This window comes from Pyrgilauda ruficollis, unplaced genomic scaffold (assembly GCF_017590135.1).
Source record: "Pyrgilauda ruficollis isolate IOZ18807 unplaced genomic scaffold, ASM1759013v1 scaffold135, whole genome shotgun sequence".
Taxonomy (NCBI): Eukaryota; Metazoa; Chordata; class Aves; order Passeriformes; family Passeridae; genus Pyrgilauda; species Pyrgilauda ruficollis.
The window spans coordinates 125,924-142,292 of record NW_024511988.1 but is presented as its reverse complement, the minus strand read 5'-3'; the positions used below and the strand labels follow the sequence as shown (position 1 = coordinate 142,292).

Genomic DNA, 16,369 nt, shown 5'->3' with positions numbered 1-16,369 from the left:
CCCACCCTACGTGCGGCTCGGCAGCCGCGGCCCCCTCCCCGCCCGCCCCGCTGCCCCGGCCGCCTACGTGTGGCCGTGCATGCGGGGAGCGGGCGGTACGGCACGGTATGACACGGCAGGGCAGGGAAGGGCAGGGCACGGCATCCCGCCGCTCCGGGGGAGGGGGCGGCCGACGTCTCATCCCTGCCTGCCGCGCTCGCCCAGGCGGAAACGTAGCGCCCGCAGCCGTCGGGGTTTTGGGACAGCCGGGGGAGCAGCGGGGACCGGCGCAGGGGGCCGGCAGCGGCTCTTCACCGGAGCGTGGCGGTGTGTCACGTCCCCACGCCGCGCGGCGCGGGCGCTCCGGGCGCCCTTCCCGCGGGGGAACCGCTGTTCCCGAGCCCGCCGGGTCACGGCCCCCGAGCCCGCTGCCGGGGGCGCCTGCGGGGAATGGAGCGGGAAGTGTGAAGCCCCGCGCCTCGACAGAGTCCCCGGGATCTCTGGGCTGTTGTACAGCGGTGCCTGCCCGAGCGGCCCCGCCGCTGCTCATCCCCCCCAGACCCGCTCATCCCCGCGGGCTCCTCCCCGGGACCACCCAGGGTTGCGCTGCTCGGGGGCATTTTATCTGTGGACCGGGCTCGCCCTCCACGGTGGGGGGAAGCGGGACAGCGCCCAGGGCGGGCAGAATGAGCGCCCGTCACTGACGGGGTCTCGCCACACACAGCGGCACCGGGGCCGACCCGCGGCGGGAGCGCAGGGGACGGGACGGCGCCGCTCCCTCACGGGCAGCCCCTCCGGCTCCTCCCGGCACGAGCCCTGCGCAGGCGCGGGGGAGCCGCGCAGGCGCCGCGCGACTGTTGTGGTGCGGGAGCGCATGCGCGGAGCGGCCGCGGGGTGCGCGAGGATGAGCGGCGTGCCGGGGCTGAAGGAGGACTGCGAGGAGCTGCTCGGCGCCTTCCAGCAGGCAGACACCGTCCGCTTCGAGCGCTTCGCCGAGCTGTGGCGGGAGCGCCGCTTCCACACCATCTTCTAGTGAGTGAGGGAGGGAGGGGATGGCGGGGATGGCTCCCGGCCGCCCCTCAGGCCAAGCCGCGCCTGCCCCTCGCCTTGCCCATCTCCTCCCCCTCTCCTGCCCCTCGCCTTGCCCCTCTCCTGCCCCTCACCTTGCCCATCTCCTCCCCCTCTTCTGCCCCTCGTTTTCTCCATCTCCTGCCCCTCGCCAGGCCCGCAGCCCCGGTGCTGTTTCCTCCCGTGGTACAGCCAGCCTTAAAGGGGGTGCGGGTGCCCCCTCAGGCCTGGCTCAGGGAGGGTTGCCTGGCTGGGCTCTAAAGAAAGTGGAGCATCGGTCCCTCTGTAATGATGGAAAAGAGTTTTAAATTCGGTGTATTTCGTGCATTAGGAATGTGTGTGAATTGAGCGCTGACTCCGCAGGGAGCTTGGTGCAATCCTCCTGAGGTTTAACAGTGTGATCGCAGGACGTGCATGTTTGAGTGAATCACAGAATATCCACGATCCACACGGACCATGGAGTCCAGCTCCTGGCCCTGCACAGGACACCCCAAGGGTCACAGCCTGTGCTGAGAATCTTGTCCAGACTCTTCCTGAACTCTATCAGGTTGTGATTCTTGGGGTTGTCCTCTGCAGGGCCATTAGCTGGATTCGGTGATCCTCGTGGGTCCCTTCCAGCTGAGGACATTCAATGATTCTATATTTTTAAAACATCTAAAGCTTGTTTCTGCATTATGGATTTTTGTAAAGCCTGCAGTTGTATATTTACCTGCTTTAACATGCTGCTTTTTTTTTTTGTTTGCTTGTTTTAGTGGTAGAATAAGAGCTTTGGAGAGGAATAAGGTCACAAAGAAGACTCTAGATCTGGCCCAGCAGTACTTCTTTCCCCCCTACTCCTTCCAGATCCGAGTTGGTGCTCTGTACCTTCTGTATGGGCTCTATAATGCCCAGCTTTGTCAGCCAAAACAAAAGGTAATTGTTCCTGAGGTTTTATTCTCAGGATATACTAGGCATAAGATATGTGGTACACTGCTGTCTGCTTTGTCATCATAAATGGTTAGGGCATTTCCTCTTGCTTTCTTAAAACAAAAATACTTAAAGCCAGATTGAAAGCTACTGGAAATGGAGGGGCAGAGAATGTGTTCATCAGCTGTAGGGTGAACCCCATAACAGCCTGAGTTACTCTTTAGAATTCCAGCAGAGAGGAAACTGAATTATTTCCACTTCCTGTGAACCAGAAAAGGAATTCATAAATAGGTGGTGAGGGTGAATGACAGCCTCCTTGCTGCTTTTAGGATAGGAGACCAATATCTAAAGGAATTACAAACTCAGTGCAAGGAGAAGTGGCTTGCTTAGGAACTTTGTGATATATGTTGAGTGCTACGTGCCAAATTGAGTCCAAATTCTTTAAATAACAAACTGAATTTGGAGTAGTCTACAATGATGCCGTGATGTCTCGTATTTTGACCTCAGAGGAATAAATAACTTTTTATGAAGATGAAGTTAGGCAATTTTAAAGCCACTGCTGGATAGCAGTAAGAGGGTACAGAAGTTATCCAGAAGGTTAAGCAGAGAGAAAGGGAAGTGGGCAGAGTGCATGTGACAGGAGAGAAAGGAAGAAATAAAGGAAAGAGAACATTTATGAGCATTTCAGTGGCAGCACAACCTGGTGTGAGTATTGTTTCCTAATCACAAGTGAAGGGGAATGTCCCAGGTGCTGTTTTTCACACACTTCAGAATGTAAAGAATGTTTTCAAATGTCAGAAAGAAGTTGTGTTCCACGTCACTGTCAAAGAAAGTATAATAATCTTAGGTGCATAAAATGATGGTAGCAATAACAAATGTTATAGTGGGATCCTTTCTGCAGCTCTGGACATGCAGGTGTTGTCTGTAGTCAGATCACAGTAGACTGTAGATCACAGTAGTCAGCTCAGTTAATTTTTATGGTTGAAGTATTAGTTTAACAGTATGTAACTCTTTTGTTGCAGATCAGAATTGCACTCAAGGATTGGCCTGAAGTCCTGAAATTTCAGCAGGATCTGCTTGACTCCCAGCACTATGATGCAGCCTATATCTTCAGGAGACTGCGACTTGCCAGAGCCTTCTATTTCACAGCAATGCCAAAGCTAGTGAGTTATTACATTAATGACTGAGATTTTTAAACAAAATACCCTCCTCTTTGGATGCCTGACAGTTGAAGAGCACTCGTGGTTAGCTCAAATTGAGGCTGTGTTAAAATGCAATATGTGTGGCTTTACATAGGTAGGTGATGAAGAGCTTAGAGGATGTTTGAATGCTTCTCACCTGAAAATAGTTTTTTCGGTATCTAATGTTCCTAATGGATTTGAGATGTCTTACCAGTTGGGGAAATTAGTCTAGGTGCTGGATTAAATTCTTAACTAGACAATAATACAATAATTTGTGAAAAGTACTGCCTCTGAGCATGTGACAGCAGAGCTGTTTTTTTTTTTTTTAATGGGGTTTTATGCCTTTCAGTATCTCACATCCCCTGATTGATGGATATACAGTAGGAATTCTCAAGAAGAGGTGCCTTTTAAAGTTTTTTTTTTTAGATTACAAACATTTCCTCTTGTTTTAGCTGACCTACAGAACTAAGAAGAAGATTGAAGAAAATTATTTTAAAGAAGAATTTAAGGACCCGAGTAATAGAGTAAACAGCCTCATCACTAATGATGTATTGGAGGTACAGTAACCTTTAAACTACAGATTCATCAATGGGGTTTGTTGTCTTTTAATTTCTCTGTTGTCCAAGAGCTGTAACTTCTCTAATCAGCAGTTCTGTCCTTTTGTGGAATGCAGACTAAGATACTTTTACCAGACACTCAGAAATGTGGCATTTAGTTTGGAAGAATTGTGGTACCTTTTGCAATACTGAAATATGCTCCAATGTTTTTGGTTTTGCCTCAATAAGATGTAAAAGGGTGTAAATGGTTAATTGTCACTTAGAGAAAAATGGAAAATGGGGGTGAATCATTTTTGTTTCAATATGTCTGCAGGTTGCAGCTGGAGGATTGATACTTGTGATAATATGAATTTACTTATCTGCATGTTCATAGCCTTCTCCCACCTTTATTTCTCCTTTCAAACCTTGTTTTTTTAATTATATGATGCATTTGATAAAAACCTGAGTAATTCAAGTGAGGTAAAAGTTCTTATATAAAGCCAGGTAAAGGTTCTTATATCACTTAGTGATGGAACTTTCTTTGCAGGTTTTTTCATTTATTGCTGGCAAATGTGTATCAGTAAGGTTGACTGCAGTGGTACAGAAATCTGTGAAATAAACTGTTTCCTCCAAAGAGATGAAAATAAACCACAGTATCAGAATGAACCGTGTGTGAGCAGTGGCCCTGAATATTTTTAGTATATTATTTAATATAAGGTACTCTTTCTTCTTTAGCTTATTAGATGGATCAGTTCTGGTTAGCAGGGTTCCTTGGCTCTAAAACTCAAATAATCTAACCACAATCAGTTTCTAACATTCCTCCTGGTCCATTGGTCTCCTTAGAATGGTTTCTGTAACCCTGGGTTTGTACATTGAAGACTAATATTGCCTTACTGCTGGAATCCTTTTTTTTTTTTCTTCTGAAAGACACTTTTTAAAAAATAATTTCAGGAACTGATGAATATCCACGACCACTACCAGAAAATGAAGTGTGTCATTTCAGCTGACAAATCCCAGCCAGACAAGGCCTTGAGCTTGATAAAAGATGACTTTGTGGTTAATCTCAAAGACATAACCTTGGAACATCAGGAATGGCAGCAGAACAGAGTGGTAGGTACTACCAACCACTATGCTGTGGGGCCTTAGCAGATTGGGTGAACATGTAAGAGCTGGATTTCTTGGTGTGGTTACATCTCAGACTGAAGGAGAAGGAACTGTGACACTGATGGCATACAGTGTGTGAAACCTGAGGCAGGGATGTGTGCGGAAGAAAGGACTTGTGGGTGGTCGTGCCTCTGGGATACCACAGCTGACTGCTGAGAGGGAAGCCCTGAGGGTCTGACCTCATGAAATACCTCTGTAACACATTCCTGCATCAAAGAAGGGCCACAGTGTAAGGTAGATGTAGAAAATGGGCATGTGTGTAAGTACTTGTCTTGTTTTTTGCAGTTCTTGGATTTTAGCTGTCTTGTATATCACAGATGTTTAAAGAAAAACACTTTTCTTCCCCACAGAAATTACTCCGAAATGCTAAAGTGACTCTTGAAACAGAAAACAAAAAGAAAGAAGAGACTTTTCTAGAAACAGAGGTAAGGAAACTTTGCTGCATTGCACAGGCCAGATCTGTTAATTTTTTGACTTCAGATCTCGGGCTGAACTTCTAGGTCAAAGTTTGATAGTATCAAAATAAAGTCCAAGGACAGCTAGTGGGGCTGGTTGCATGGTTTTGTTTTAAACTCACATTGTTTTCTATTGAGCTGTGAGCATTCACTGCTGTGACCGCTCTTACATGATCACCATAAAAAGTCTCTCTCAGGTAAGGAGGGAAAAGAGCTGTATTTTCTCAGCCAAACTCCTTTACACTTCCTCCTGGAGTTTCAGCTAAAGGCAATATTAATTTTTTATGCTGCAAAATTATTTCATGTTGCACTTGTCTGCTTTGAATTTGGGTAAGATGTGAAGTTTCAAATTTGAATTTTCTCCTCCTGAGCTTTGTAACAGTGAAGGCAACCAAAATTATGCTCTGTCTTTTTAATGAAATTTTTTCCTTGAAGTACAATTTGGTGGCATGGAAATTCTGTAGAACTAATTATATAGTTACAGCTGTAGTGAGCTATTGCTCAAGTGGTTGCCTGATGTAATATTTCAGTACTGCTGTAATAGAATAAGAATATTTTCTGACTGGACTCTTGTTTCTTTACAGGGTTCTGAAAGAGCAAGTGCCCTGGCCAGAATCAAATACAAGTCTTATTCTGCAGTTGTTGAGGTGGGTATGAAAATTGATAATGGGGATGCATTTATTTTTCAGGAACAGTTTTAAGTACCAGTTTAATGTAAATGTTGGGTCAAAAAGGAATGAGTTAAAACTGCATTCTGTAATTCAGTTTTTGAATGTTCTAGTTTCCCTAACACAGCAGGGAAACCCAAAGCTCTTATTCCTATTAGATTTATGGAACAGTACAGATAAGGCCTGTGCTTGGGGGATTTTCCTTTACAGGGTATCTTTTAATATTTCCTCTCTGTTTAGGTAGATGGAATTTTAAGAAGATGTATAAAAATATGTGAGAGTTTAATTGCTCAGATTCTTTGTATCTTAGATATTGGAATCTTGGAAGATGCCTGTGAAAATGGGACTGGGGAGTTTAAAGTCACTTGCAAGTTCTTGAAAACTTTGTTTCAGTCGCTTCTCCCTTAAAAGAATATTTTGGTTTGTCTTTTTCTTAGCAGTCCTATGAGAAACATATCAGCTTTCTCTGTTTATTAAAATCTCATATCAAAAAATGTGTAATTGAATGAAACACAACTCTGGATTTTATAACAGTCCAGACTTGTGAATGTGCAGTGATGTTTTCTAGGCACTTAAGCAAAATATGATGGTAAGGAGGCTTTACAGTTTAAGGCAGCAGTTTTTGGAAGTGTTTCTTTTATGTAGGGGGATGCAGCATGGCATGGGTTGGTAGTAACAGAGAATGGATTGGGAATTAATGAATGTTTAATTAATCTGGATTTTTAATTATTCACCCATTAAATCATAGAAGGACATTGTCCTGTTAAAAGTGAAGAACAGCAACTAGTGTTCCCTCCCTCTTTCCCCTTCTATCCCTTTTCCACCCTGACATCAAGTTGTGGCTTTGGTCCTTGCTGGCTTGTCAAGTGACCCCCACAGCAAGATCTGGCTGTAGAAGTCGAGCTTTTTTTTGTGTCATTCAGGTTTCCAAATCCAGGAGACATCGTCAAGTGCAGCTGGAATCCTCTGAGTCAGGGTCCCATTGTGGAAAATCTCCAAGTCGAAGTAAAAAAGCCAGCAGGACACCACAGCCAGCAAGGAGAGGTTCTCCAGAAGTTAGAGGTACTTCTTCATTGCATCCGTGAACCTGGGGAGATTGCAAAAGTTTATCCATTGCTTTGCTAACTGGGTTAAATTTTGCTGTTGATCACTGAGAAATTACTTTTCCTAAGGAGATTCTCTTTCTGATATCCAGCTCTACAACTGATAGAAGTTGCTCGCTGTCGAAATTTTTTGTTTACTCCTTATTTGGTACAGTTGAAATGAAACTAACAGCAAAATGGTTTTGAATTGTCTTTATTTTGAAGATGGGGATTTAGTTTCAAAGTTTCAAACTCAGTTTTCAGGCTTGCTTAGCCTCTGCTAGGGAAAAAAAGTTACTGAGGAAATTAATCCCTCTTCAGAGATGAGAATTAGGCAGTGTTGCCTTTGCTTGACTTTAAAAGAGTAGATGAAGTGTTTTGGAGCAGTAAAGGCATTGTGAGTTATTGAACTGAGTTGGTAATTAATTTGCTTTAAATTGGTAGTGTTAATTACTTGTTATTGGAAGTTTCTTAGTGAGCCATATGGAAGGTACTGTGAAAAGTAGGTTTGTCTGCAGCATTTGACAGCATCTCAGGAGAGCAGCAGAGAACCATCTTTTAACTTCTGGATGAGGGATGTAGAAGCAAAAAAAAGCTGACAGTTTTTCCTCAAAATCTGTGTGCAGGTGAAATGCAAGTGGCAAAGGAAACTGTGACTCGGCATGTTGGGATGCCAGTAATCATAGAAGAGGACTCAGATGGAGGAGGTACAATGATTGCAATTCCAGCAAAACAAAGACCTGTTTTTAATATCCCTCTGCTGTGTTTTTCTGAAACTAAAGCTGATATTTGGATCATGTCTTGCTGCCTTGCAAAAGCTAGATTTGGTTTTAGCCTGCAGATTGTTGCATGAAAATTGAAACTTTGAAATGCCATGGCAAAGTTCCCAGAGTAATTTTTTTCTACACAGATTTCATCATAGTGTGTTCAGTTAAAATTGGTCCAGTTGGAAGGAGTCTCATTCTTTTGTAATACAAGTTTGTCTTGAGGAGTTCCATTGTGTAGGGAAAAGTGATTTTTTTGGTCAGTCACCCACTTACAGAAGATGCCTGTTCTGGTAACTGTGAACATAGGAAAGAAGAGCCCTTTCTGCCCTCATCTTTGTTGAGGGGAGAGAAGGTTCCTCTCTAGCCTTACTTTCACCTGGCAGTGTTTCATGGATTGAGCTCCAGTACAGCAACAGCATCCTCTGCTGTGCTGGAAGTTATCTGACATTGTCAGGGGAGGACTCTGGGAACTGCAGCAGGGAAATGCATGGCTTTGCTGTCAGGTTACTGGAAATAATGTTATTTTAATTGGGAAGCAGTGGTAAAGCAGATTGCTTAAAGCTTACAGTGGAGTTGCTCTGCAGAAGCATCAATGTTGGATGATACTGAGCTGCTCTGCAACTCAGAAGCTTCAGGGTCTGTTCTCAGCTGCTTGAGAACATAGCATAATATAAGAATCTTCTGCACTTAATTTACTGTCCAAAATTGCATGTAATACAAGGGATATTTAATACAATTTAATACATTTAAATGTATTAAAATACATTTTTAGTGACATTGTGCATTTATATCTGCTGTTTTTAGAAGCAAAGGAGCATCATGTAGCACTGAAATGGGATTACATTCTCTGGTCACTTTTATTTGTAGACAGTGGGAATTCATTCAGTTTTAAATGGTCAGATTGAAGGTGCCATGGAGCATTTAATATTGTACTTTGTTTACTTTCCCTTCACTTGTCCACTTGTGGAAAAAAAGTTTCTTTCTAAATCAGGAACATTCTCCATTTATCAGAATTTTCCGGTAAATTCTGAAACATTAAAAATACCCATAAGCAGTTTCTTCAGATATTTTTTGAGTATTCAGTTTGTCAAATTCACAGCAAAATCTGAAAGGTGTTGGTGAGGAGCAGAAAGCTTTTAGAATGGAGTAAGTTTTGAAGTAAAATATTCATCAGTGGAATTTCAGCTGATACTTGGAATGATAGTGTGCTGTAGAATCCAGAAAGATTTTTTTTTTCATATTTAAAAATAATGAGGAGAGGGACTGGGAGGGGATCTCAAGAGCTCATCCAGTTAATTTTCTGTGCTGGATGGAATTCATTCTACTTGAACAACTCCCATGAAGGAAGATGGTGTGAAAAACCCTTTCTCTTTTATTTTTTTCAGAAGTATCTCTCCCCAAGAGGAGAAGATTATTTTAGAGGATCATCTGAGTTGGAGAACCACTTATGTTAATTTTAAAGACAAAATGAAAATGTGAGAGGTAACACCAAGTGCTTGTTTTGGATACCTTGGAACATAAAAGAAGTGTCTGGGACCAGAAGCACAGGTGTTGCTGGAATACTGGTAGTGACTGGGATACTTCAGCTGTCTTGTGGTGCCTGTGTTCACCTGCTGAATGCTTCTTGTGAGAGACTGAAGTTGCTGTGTCCTGGCTGAGCTGGAAAGAGAAGTCTCAGAAAATATTTGCCCATGTAAGACATGTCTATAATCCTTTATCTCTGAACATAAGGTTATTGACTGTTGAAAATTAGTACAATAAATTATTTTTCACGGTTGACTTGCTCCATTTTATGGTGTGTAAACTTCACTGCTTATCATGGTTTTATCTCACACGTGTGGAAATGAACTTGCTGATAAGCCTTTTGTTCTGCCCTGTCTCCAGCAGATCTGGAGTTGCTGTGTATTAAAATGGAAAGATGTAAAGGATGTTCATTAATTCTGCAAATAACCCTAAGCTGTACAAGGGCAGGACTGGAATTCAAAATGATCTTCATAAATTGGAGGGGAGTGAAAGAAGTGGGTGCAGAAATAAACATGGATCTCAGCATTGAGAACAGGCACAGCATGGGGAAATACTTGCTTGGCAACAGTGCAGCAGAAGAAGCAAATGGACTGAGAATCATCAGCTGGAATATTTTCTGTGAACACTAAATCCAGTAGAATTCATGTCACTCAGCCTTGGAAGGCTGTAGCCTTAAATATCCCCATCTGACCACAACACTTTAAGAGGAATGTGGAGTTACTCTCTTGGAATTTCTCCAGTTTATTACAGCTGTTCTTTCAAGAAAGGCAAAGGAGTTAAGTGTCCTTTCTACAAGAAGAAATAGAAATGAGAAATTTGAAATATTTTGAATATGAAAAGAACCTAATTTGAATTAATTAGTTTGGTAGTATGACTGTCAAAGACCAGAGGAATTGAAGGGCTCTTACCTAGAAGAAAAATAATTTCAGTGGAGATACAAATGGTTTTACTATCAAAGGTTTCCATATTAAATGTGTTGGTTGGCAAGGAGAAATGGGCCAAAATGAGGCTGGACACTGGAAAAGCTGATGATGAAGTGCCAGAGTTGCATCCAGCCTTGTTAAGGAGAGAAGAGGAAACACTTTGTAATAAAGCCAAACCTTACTGCACTGTAAACTGAACACTCAAATACTCAGCTGAGTAACCAAAAGCTTGATAGTCTAATCCAAAAGTCATTATTAGTCCAGATCTAATTATTATAGAAAAGAATACTTCTACACAGAGTGAAAACCCCTATAGCAGTAACAGCACAAAGTCATCATACATACATTTAGTTTCTACTCTTTTTTTCTGGTTTATCATTCACTCTTCCACTACCCTCTCTGGCCTGAGGTTGGGCTAGCTAAGGCTGTGGATGGTTCGGATGTGGTCTTCTTAAAAGGACTCATCTATGGCTATAAATGTTTTGGAACTATTGTTTCTGTAAAGTTTGAACAATTTGGTTTTATTTGGATTTTCTGACAGCGACAATGCCTGTGCTTTTCTGTTACCTGCACAAACCCTGCCTATGTGCATTTCTTCTACTCTTTGATGAACAAATAAAAAAAAAAAACAGAAGAGACCTTAAAGGGAAACTTAATCAGACTATTTTTGCTCACAGTGTCCAGTCTTTTCTTGGGCACCTGGAAACTGTTTAGGTGAAAGTATACAATATATTTTTTATTCTTATTATTAAAGGAACCAATAAGATCTAATTAAATGCAAGTAAGTGCAAAAGACTGGACAAATTAAGCTCAAATACTAGCTCAGGAATGCTCCTGTAAGTAGCTGTGCTGAACCTGGAGGTTCTTGCAGCCTTCAAACTGAAGTTGAAATAGCAATATGGGAATGATGTGGAAAAATTCCAAATGCTGTGGGTGAGAGTGGAGATCTCTGTGTGTATAGCTTAGTGTCAATGTAGGTATCACCTCTGGAATAATTGGAGAGTCCTACAGGAAAAGGGATTTTGCTGTTTGTTATAAGGCCAGATAACTGTGAAATTCTCTTATTAAGTGAATTTGTGTTGCTACCAATTGCACATCTCTATTGTAGCGAGCACAGAGAAAAATTAATTAATCACCATCTGCATAAAGACACGTTACAGAGCTGGAGGGACTCTTGCACTCATTCTAAACACTTTCTTTTTCAGACTAAAATCAGAAGCAGTCTGCTTGCTTTTTGTTGCTTTTTTTTTTTTTTTTTTTTTTTTTTTTTTTTAGTGCTAAGCTCTGTCTTTCTCCTAGCACTTAGGACTTTGAGTTGTAGAAGATCCTGAGATGAATGTGACCTACAACAATCATCCTAGCCCAGCATGGGACATCCCAGCAGTCACACCATGTGCCTGAAAGCCTTGTCCAAATGCTGAACTCTGTCAGTGGTGACCAGTGCCCTGGGGAGCCTGATCAGTGCCTGACCACTCTCTGGAGGAAGAACCTTTTCCTGAAATCCAACCTAAACCTCCCCTGACAACTTCAGGCCATTCCCTCAGATCCTGTCACTGGTCCCCAGAGAAGAGATCAGTGCCTGCCCCTCTCTTCCCCTCAAGGGGAACTTGTAGACTGTGATAAACTCTCCCCACACTCTCCTCCAGGCTGAGCAGACCAAGTGACCTCAGCTGCTCTTGTGTGGCTTCCCCTCTGGCCTTTCACCATCTTCATAGCCCCTGGGTCAACCTCTATGCTGTGACATCGTTTGGCTGTAATAGGAACCATCAAAGGAACATTACCTTTCAGCAGATCGAGCTTTCTGTAACAGACATCAAACTGCTTCCTCTTTAGTCACAGTGATGTAAACCTGGATATGGGACATCAGGCAGGACATAAGAGCCAGCCCTCAGCTTCTGAGGACAAAGCTGTTGTTGGAGATGGGGAGCAACTTGTTTTTTTTTTTTTTTCTTGTAATGGAGTTTTGTGCAGGTTTTGAAAAGTGAGGTAGCGATTAAATGCGAGAGACAGGCTCAGTGCACCCTGCTGGGCAGGTGATCCTGGCACAGGGCTGCGAGTTGTCGCTGTCCATCCCGCTGGGGTGGGGGCTGCCTGCTGCATCTCACACGTGCCACCAGCCGGTCAGCCCTGTCCTGAGGACCCGAGAAAAGACGCGGTACAACATTTTGGAAGACAAAGCGAAGCCTTTACCCTCCCCAAGCTGCGTTTCTGGGTGAAATGTGGCGGAGCTCCGGCCCCGGTGCCGCCCCGGCAGAGGCAGCGCCGCTCCCTCCGCAGCCCCGCGGGACCCGCGGCCGCGCCCGGCTCCCCGCGCTGCCCGCGCCGGGCGGGGCCGAACCGAGCGGGGCCGAACCGAGCGGGGCCGAACCGAGCGGGGCCAGCGCGCACCCTCCGCGCTGCGGCCGCGTCCCCGCGGGGCTCCGCTCCGCTCCTCTCCGCGCTGCGAGCGCGGCTGCCCGGGCCGCGGCCATGGCCACGGACGGTGAGTGAGTTTTGTGCAGGTTTTGAAAAGTGAGGTAGCGATTAAATGCGAGAGACAGGCTCAGTGCACCCTGCTGGGCAGGTGATCCTGGCACAGGGCTGCGAGTTGTCGCTGTCCATCCCGCTGGGGTGGGGGCTGCCTGCTGTATCTCACACGTGCCGCCAGCCGGTCAGCCCTGTCCTGAGGACCCGAGAAAAGACGCGGTACAACATTTTGGAAGACAAAGCGAAGCCTTTACCCTCCCCAAGCTGCGTTTCTGGGTGAAATGTGGCGGAGCTCCGGCCCCGGTGCCGCCCCGGCAGAGGCAGCGCCGCTCCCTCCGCAGCCCCGCGGGACCCGCGGCCGCGCCCGGCTCCCCGCGCTGCCCGCGCCGGGCGGGGCCGAACCGAGCGGGGCCGAACCGAGCGGGGCCGAACCGAGCGGGGCCAGCGCGCACCCTCCGCGCTGCGGCCGCGTCCCCGCGGGGCTCCGCTCCGCTCCGCTCCTCTCCGCGCTGCCAGCGCGGCTGCCCGGGCCGCGGCCATGGCCACGGACGGTGAGTGAGCGCGGGCGGAGCCCCCGCTGGCCCGGGATGCGGGATGCTGCGGGAGAGGGAGCGGGATGCTGCGGGGAGCGGGATGCTGACGGGAGAGGGAGCGGGATGCTGCGGGGAGCGGGATGCTGACGGGAGAGGGAGCGGGATGCTGGCGGGAGAGGGAGCGGGATGCTGACAGGAGAGGGATGCTGACGGGAGAGGAAGCGGGATGCTGATGGGAGCGGGATGCTGAGGGATGCTGACGGCCCCGGGGATGGGCTCGGAGGAGGAAAGCGGGCCCAGCTGCAGTGGCCCTGCCCCTGGGGCCCGGCGGGGTGGCAGAAGGAGGCTCGGGGGTCGCTGTCCCCCTGCCCGGGCCGGCTGCGGGCGGGGCCCCTCGGCTGCTGTCCGCGGGTCTCACGGGGAGCTGGGCTGTGCTGCCCGTGTGTTTCCCACCGAAATGTTCCTGTGCACAGACACGAATTTTAGGGAGAATAAAGGAATAGGAAAGCTGGCTTTTGAGATATTGACGAAGAACAGGTGTTCTTGTAATCATGGGGGACTTGTCTGTGTCTGGGAGCCTGGGAGTTGTTGGGTTTTCTTACCACAGCATAATAGAAATGATTTGAGGGAGGGTTTTTGAGTGATGAGGGTGTTGTTTTGATTAATGGTGTTGTTGACCCACCCTGGCTCAGCTCATGGTCGTGACAGTGGTGCTGCTGCCAGGTATTTCCCTCAATATTTCAGATCACAGCACTGGTGAGTTGCTGAACCTGAACTGCTGCTGTTAGACACAGTCCTGGCAGTCTCCTCATGATTTACTAAAAAAATGACAACTTCAATGTTTCCTGAGGATTGCTGGGTTGATTTTGGTACATCTTTTGCTAGCTTTGGGGAAAATAATCACATGAGCCTTTAAGAGATGCCAGGATGACATACAGCAGTGTATAAGCTCTCAGGAAAAAAATCCTAGGCTTGAGCTTTTAATTTAAATAATTGAACTTAATCAGGAGGCTAATTTCTCTCCCCCTTTTGCCATTTGGTGATGTTCCTTTGTGTTTGCTGTTCCTCATTTTCTTTCAAGGCTGTGTCCCTAAGGAAGGGTCATCTCAGGCAAGGCCCAGGCTGGTGGGTGGAGTTGTGGATTTTCCACAACATGGAGATGGAGTCATGTGGTGCTTCAGCATGGCCTTAGCAGAATTAGGAACTAACCTGGTTTGTTTAGAGTAGTATTAGTACACTTTTACCTTGCGGAATCTCTCCTTCCATGAGTTAGATTTTACAGCAGGGATCCACATCTGACAGTTGACTCCTCATCTGTTTGAAAATTGCTAAATGTTTTGATTGAGAAATAATAACCTGAAATGAAAAAGACTGGAGTGAAGCCTGAAGTTAAAATGAATAAATTGACATTCCTTGGACTTGGTGTACTTGTATTAAATTCCACTCAGATATATACTATGTTTTTTATTGAAGTGGGAAAATCTGGATTGTTTTCAATATCCAGCCTCAGCAGATGCCAGCTTTTCCTGTACTTGGATGGAGCAGTGGCACCATCAGCAGGACCAGGGATTGTCTTTTCTGGGGAGGTTTGGAAGGAGAGCAAGGGCATCCTGAGAGCTCAGGTAGTGTCCACTTCTGTCCTTGTGTCAGAGTTGGTCCTCTGAAAAAGGCAGAAAGAGCCAGAAAGTTTCTCTTCCTCTGTGGTTCTGGGCTGCCAGAAGAGGTGGCAGTGATGACTTGAGGTGATTAGAGATCCATTTTACAGCTGTCTGCTCTGGTTTAATTGCTGAATAATTCATTGTTCCCGCTGGCTCAAGGATCGGAATGGAGGGAAGTTTGGTTTCCAGTAACTATGGCTTCAGCTCAATTGGAAATGAGTTTGGCTTGGACGCAGTTCAGGTCAGTGCCAAACAGAACTGTGGATCATTTGACAACGTTTCTAATGGTTTTAATTAAAGGTGGGAGAGCCAGTGCTGTTTATTGATGATCCGGATGAAGGGATTGAGTGTGTTGGTGACAGCATCAGGCTGGGTGGGAGTGCTGATCTGCTGGAGGGAAGGAAGGCTTTGCAGAGGGATGCAGAAGGCTGGATGGATGGACCAAGCCCAATTTTGTGAGACCACAAGGTGAAGTGCCAGGTCCTACACCTGGATCACAAGAACCCATGTGCCACCACACGCTGGGGGCAGAGTGGCTGGAAAGCTGCCTGGAGAAAAAGGACCTGGGGGTGTTGGCAGCAGTGAGCAGAGCCAGGTGTGCCCAGGGGGGCAGGAAGAAAAGGGACCTGGGGGTGTTGGCAGCAGTGAGCAGAGCCAGGTGTGCCCAGGGGGACAGGAAGGCCAATGGCACCCTGGGCTGTGCCAGGAACAGCGTGGCCAGCCAGACCACAGCAGGGATTGTCCCTCTGTACTCTCACTGGTGAGGCTGCACCTCGAATCCTGAGCTCAGTTTTGGGCCTCTCATGTCAAGAAAGACATTGAGGGGTTGGAGCATGTGCAGAGAAGGGAACGGAGCTGGGAAAGGGTCTGGAGAACAAATCTGATGAGGAGCAGCTGAGAGAACTGGGGGGGCCAGCCTGGAGAAGAGGAGGCTCAGGGGAGATCTTCCGACTCTCTACAACTCCCTGACAGGAGGGTGGAGCCGGGGGGGGGGGCAGGCTCTGGGAGGAACAAGCAATAGGACAAGAAGAAATGGCCTCAAGCTGTGCTAGAAGAGGTTTAGATTGGATATTAGGGGAAAAAAATTGGAAAAGGTTGTCAAGCATCAGAACAGGCTGCCCAGGGCAGTGGTGGAGTTACCATTCCTGGGGGGATTTAAAGGAAGTGTAGATGTGGCACTTGGGGACATGGTTTAATGGTGGGCTTGGCAGTGCTGGTTGGGCTTGGTGATCTTAGAGGTCTTTTCCAGCCTAAATGATTTCATTATTTGATGGTTTTAAATACTGGAAGTATATTGACTTCCATTTCAAAGTTCATGTCACTGCATCTTGGTTTTGGTTTTAATTCTTGCTTCATTTTGATGTAACATTGCCTAAATTCTTGCTAATAATAGATCTGCATCACATCTGGCTGTGCTGAAAGCAAATCTTAAGAAATGTCTGCTTTGTGGAAAATACTG

General features: G+C 46.2%; 2 protein-coding genes across 2 annotated transcripts in view; both read left to right on the top strand.

Moving 5' to 3' along the window:
- The first annotated feature begins 850 nt into the window (after nt 1-850).
- On the top strand, nt 851-9,609 carry SNAPC1 (small nuclear RNA activating complex polypeptide 1). Its single transcript, XM_041459422.1, has 10 exons — nt 851-1,011; nt 1,800-1,959; nt 2,976-3,116; nt 3,587-3,691; nt 4,622-4,780; nt 5,185-5,259; nt 5,874-5,936; nt 6,881-7,019; nt 7,666-7,746; nt 9,192-9,609. Exons 1-10 carry the CDS (start codon nt 854-856, stop codon nt 9,224-9,226), a joined length of 1,116 nt encoding a protein of 371 aa, XP_041315356.1. The 5' UTR covers nt 851-853; the 3' UTR covers nt 9,227-9,609.
- A 2,861-nt stretch (nt 9,610-12,470) lies between these two features.
- Nucleotides 12,471-16,369, top strand: part of SYT16 (synaptotagmin 16) — a 97,642-nt gene continuing 93,743 nt past the window's right edge. Inside the window, exon 1 of the mRNA XM_041459415.1 lies at nt 12,471-12,735. Within this exon, the coding sequence (XP_041315349.1) occupies nt 12,471-12,735 (265 nt within the window). The remainder of the gene's footprint in view (nt 12,736-16,369) is intronic.